We start from the raw sequence: 4,592 nt of genomic DNA, 5'->3' as shown, positions 1-4,592 counted from the left end.
TTGCCCCTCTTTGTGTCTCTGGTTTCGATTGCTGTTTTTTTTTTTTTTTTTTTTTTTTTTTTTTTTTTTTTGGTTTTCTAAACTGGAAAACACCGGGATTAACGACGGCCAGCTTGGCTTTGTTGCCACATTGTTTCGTGAGAGCTTCCCCCTTCTCCCCAATGACACGTCGTAGTTTCACCCTATCTGTTAAATCCAGCGTTTAGCAACGCTTTAATATTTGGTCAGAGCTTGCCATATGGTTACACTATGAAGTAACTACACTTCCGCGATGCCCCATTTTCTTTATTGCCCTTTGTCTTGTTTTTTGCTGGCAAGCTGTGGCGCATATGCAAGGTTTTAATACAGTGCTTTCCCTCAATTTACCAGTGAACTGGAGATTTTTGTGGTTTTACCAGATGAATAGGAATTCACGTAAAAGGGGGAGGAGAAGAAGACGGCATTCTTCTTTCACTTCTTCTATGTGCACAAAGCTGCAAAACCCCCTCCGTCTCCAAAAATGAACATTAAAGCTCAAGTTATTTGCATGCCAGAATTTTCTTTTTTCTCCCCACCTTCTGCAGATGTAAAATAGTGTGTGTGTGTGTGTGTGTGTGTGTGTGTTACTGATTTAGGGGAGAGGAGTATAATACAGCCTCTGCAAATTTTCAATATTGTGTAACTTCCCCTTAAGACATTCTGATTGCAATTCTTGCAGCACTGTTTAAATTGATGACCATCAAAAGACTTCAGAAGTGACAGTTATGGGGGAAAAAAAGACTAGGAGTTCCTTTTTCAAATATGTTTGCTGCACATTTGCATCGTCAGTTGTAGTTAAAGTGGGGTGTTTTTGTTTTTTGTTTGTTTTAACTGGAATTGATTATTTTTCTGTGATACTTCTGGAAATCCCAAAATGTAACCTGGTCTTAAATTTTTAATTTAGGCTAATGTGCTAGATCCGTTTTAAAAGTGATAAATGAATTTAATATCCTTAGTGAGCCTTTCCTTTCCTGAATTCAGTAAATTGATAAAACGATTTGTCTTCTGATTGTATGTTTAAGGTACATGGTGGTGTTTAAAGTTGGACTTTGAACCAGAAATGGATACTGAGAAGAGTGGTGAGGTTTTAGGTGCGTCAGAGACTCCACAGCAAGCGGAGACTGCAGTGGAAAAAGCAGCTGTGGAGACGCCAGTGGAATCCACAGAGCTTGAGAAGTCACCAGCTGCTGAGGAAGCAACTGGGAAGATGGCAGTACATGGTCAGGAAAGCGAGGTTGTGAAAGAAATGGAGGCGCTGAGTGTGACAGACAAGGTGGCGATGCCCACAGAAAAAGCTGATGCAGACTCAGTGCCTGGCGCAGCAGCGTCACAGCAACCAGAAGAGTCATCTGAAAAGAAAATCTCTGAACAGCAGCCAGAGAACAACCCAGAATCTTTGGCTTTGCAAACGCCCCTGGCAGAGAGCGCCCCTGAACCAGCGCCAGAGAAAGCGGCCGAATCTGTTCCAGAAATAAAAGTGCAAACATTACCTGACTCGGCCATGACACAGCAGCCAGTAGATACACAGCCACCGGGCCCAAAAGAGAAGGAACAAGCTGAGTCTGTGGGAGAACTGCAAAAAGCAATGGATACTGAGGCTGAAGGTGACTCCGGAGCTAAGCCTAAGGAGAAGGAAGAAGCCAAACCAGAAGAGACTGTTTTGGTGTCTTCAGAAAAGCCAGCAGAAGCTGAAATGCTAAAGACTGAGGCTTCAGCAGAAGTTGGAAATGTGAGCCCTGAGTCGGAGCCTCAAAAAGAAGAGGATATCGTCCCAGCCTCTGGCTCTCTGTCTTTTGCCTTTTTAGAACAGGAGCAGACCAAAGATGCCCTCCGAATCTCTCGTACCCTTGTTGTCCTTAGAGGCCTTCCAGGGAGCGGTAAAACCTTTTTGGCACGTGCCATAGCCGACACCTACAAAGACCACTGCACCGTCATTAGTGCTGATGACCATGGTGTTAAACCTGAAAAACCAGAATCTAGTGCAGAGGGCTACAAGGCACTGGATGAAGCTGTAGTTGCTTGTTGCACAGACGAAAACGCTTCCTCTGTGCTGATAGTGGTAGACGACACCAACCACACCCAGGATCGCCTGGCCCGTCTAGAAGAGATTGCAGAAGAGAACAATCTTGTTGCTATCTTCTTGGAGCCAAAAACTGAATGGAACAGAGATCTTGGACAGCTGACCAAGAAGACCAAGCGTGGCCTAGAGGAAGCCCATCTGGCAGCCATGAAAGGACCACTTGAAGAAGTGTCCCTTCCTCTTTACTTTGGCTGGTTCCTTCTGTCCTCTATCCAGGACAAGATTAAATGCACGTCAATGGACTTCCTGAAAACACTGGACACCTTGGAGGCTTTCAAGAAACATTTGATTGACTGTGAGTGTCTAATTTTTATTACCAAGTAACTGAACTCTCTTAATTAGGGGTGAAAACTTATTTCTTCCTTTTTTGTAATAAACAGTTTCAGGAAAAGCTGAGGAGGTGGACCTTGAGCAGTACTTTCAACCAACAGGAATTCTCCATTGCACTACGAAATTCTGTAACTATGGAAAAGCTGAGGGTGCCAAAGAATATGCAGAGAAACAGGCAAGAAACAATTCAATTTTCCCAGAAATGAAAGCATTATTCATTTACTTGTAATTGCTGAACTAACATTGAATACTAACCATAATTTCATTTAATTTGATCTCTTTTTGTATTTCCTCTTCTCTAGGCTGTAAAAGATTCCTATGGTTCCCTCTTCGATCTGTCACTTAGTGCCCTCTTTGTAACCCCTCGCACATTTGGTGCCAGAGTGTCTCTCACTGAGGAACAGCTTCAGTTGTGGCCAGCTGATGCTGAAAAGCAGGTGGAGTCGGTCCCCGCAGCTGCCTCACTGCCTCTGGGAAGCCGCGCCCATGTCACTCTGGGCTGCGCAGAGGGTGTCGAGCCCGTTCAGACGGGCATCGATCTGCTGGAAATCTTGACCCTGCAGCAGGAAGGCCAGCAGGGGGAGCAAGTTGAAGAGATGGAGCTCGGCACGCTGACCTATTACGGTACGGGAAAGTGGCTGCTCAACCTCAGAGAGCCAATTAGTGCACCAGCCTGCTTCTCCAGCTTCTACGGGTGCAAGGAACCTGAGCCCACCAAAAAAGACCACGAGAAGAAAAAGAAGCCAAAGTGTATGATCTTGTAAATGGCAAACATGGGATGTGTGAGCTAGGATGACTGGAATTACTCTTGGGCTTCTTCTGTGCAAAGTTTGTGTGTTAGTTTGGGGTTTCACTTATAGCCATCCTAAATCCACAAGTTGTGTGCCTTTTTTACCATTGATTTGCACCACAACCCAAGATGCCTTCAATCCCATTAGGCTTGTTAACACGGTTCAGTATTTTCTTTTACAGATCAGTGCCAGAGGTTGCAGTACCTAGCTGTTTGAGGTCTTGTTAGCTGCAGTTTTACATAGTCTGCCCTCCTTCAGCGCCACTTATCACTTCTTTCTAGATTTCCTGTCTACATCAGTGTTTCTCACTATACTCAGCTGTGATAAACTAGGTACTTTCATTGCATGCTATGACGTATTTACACATTACTGACCTGCTAAGAGTAGCTCTGCCACTTTAACAGAATTTGTCTTTCCTTTGACGTAGTAGTGTCATTTCTGTGTGTTTGCGCAGCCTAGGAAGTAATAGTGACAATAACATATGGGCCAAAGTTGCGTATTTGAATAAGTGTATTAGATTGAATGTCATTTTTAGAGAACCTTCCTAGTAAGAATCTTTGCACTGTGCATAGTTTGAGAGGGAGAATGCTGATGGCATTTTGTTTCTGCAGCTTGCACTTAGTACTTATCAAATGCTGTGAATCAAAGTCCATGTGTTGCAATTTTCTTTTTTTGTACTGCGCAATACTCATTCATTCTCTACAAAAAGCACTTCATGCATTGAATTACAATTTGTATCCTGTGATGGAACCTTCTGAAGGGCAAGTCCTACTTTGTGTCGCTCTTATGAATCACTATTTTTGCACTTGTTTTGTACACTTAATAAAAAGAACATGCTTTGCTCCAGTAATCCGTCTGGTTACTCTGGTTCCATGCATGCAAACTGAAAAAGTCATTATCTCCAGATGGTCGTTTTCTCACAGTGCTTGTAGTTGAGCACTCCAGCAGAGGGTGCTGTTGGTTGCCCCATGCTGCCATTACACTTTGTTTTTGTTTGTGGTAAAGTGTTGCCTGCAAACCATTAATAGCTTGTCATTTAACGTTCAAGAACTAGCTTTAATACTTTGCAAATACTGCAAGAAGATATGAAACATTGCAGTCACAGATTGGCTTGCAATACTTGTCTGAACATCGGTGTACCTTGCACAAGAATCTGGCACAGTATACATGTTTCAAACTTCATCATAGACATGATGGCTGCCAAAAGTATTTCACGTGATGAAGCAAGTGCTCAGATGTAATCTGCATTTATAAGCTGACATGGTTAACATGTTCTAATATAGTGTGATATTTCATCTATCCTTCTATTACCCCATTAGTTGTGCATACCGTTACAATATAAATACTACTTCTGGTTCCACCTCTACCCCCCC

At 43.2% G+C, this 4,592-nt stretch overlaps 1 protein-coding gene across 1 annotated transcript in view; it reads left to right on the top strand.

Moving 5' to 3' along the window:
• The window catches only part of LOC102289155 (2',3'-cyclic nucleotide 3' phosphodiesterase), a 4,868-nt gene extending 799 nt beyond the window's left edge, over window positions 1–4,069 (top strand). Inside the window, exons 2-4 of the mRNA XM_005920364.3 lie at window positions 1,041–2,393; window positions 2,479–2,603; window positions 2,731–4,069. Coding sequence (XP_005920426.1) covers window positions 1,079–2,393; window positions 2,479–2,603; window positions 2,731–3,192 — 1,902 coding nt within the window. The 5' untranslated portion in view covers window positions 1,041–1,078 and the 3' untranslated portion in view covers window positions 3,193–4,069. The remainder of the gene's footprint in view (window positions 1–1,040; window positions 2,394–2,478; window positions 2,604–2,730) is intronic.
• The last annotated feature ends 523 nt before the right edge of the window (window positions 4,070–4,592 follow it).

Source organism: Haplochromis burtoni, unplaced genomic scaffold (genome assembly GCF_018398535.1).
Source record: "Haplochromis burtoni strain Fernald_Lab_line unplaced genomic scaffold, NCSU_Asbu1 Contig_21, whole genome shotgun sequence".
NCBI lineage: Eukaryota > Metazoa > Chordata > Actinopteri > Cichliformes > Cichlidae > Haplochromis > Haplochromis burtoni.
The sequence above is the reverse complement of the archived record's forward strand: the minus strand, read 5'-3'. Positions and strand labels throughout refer to the sequence as shown.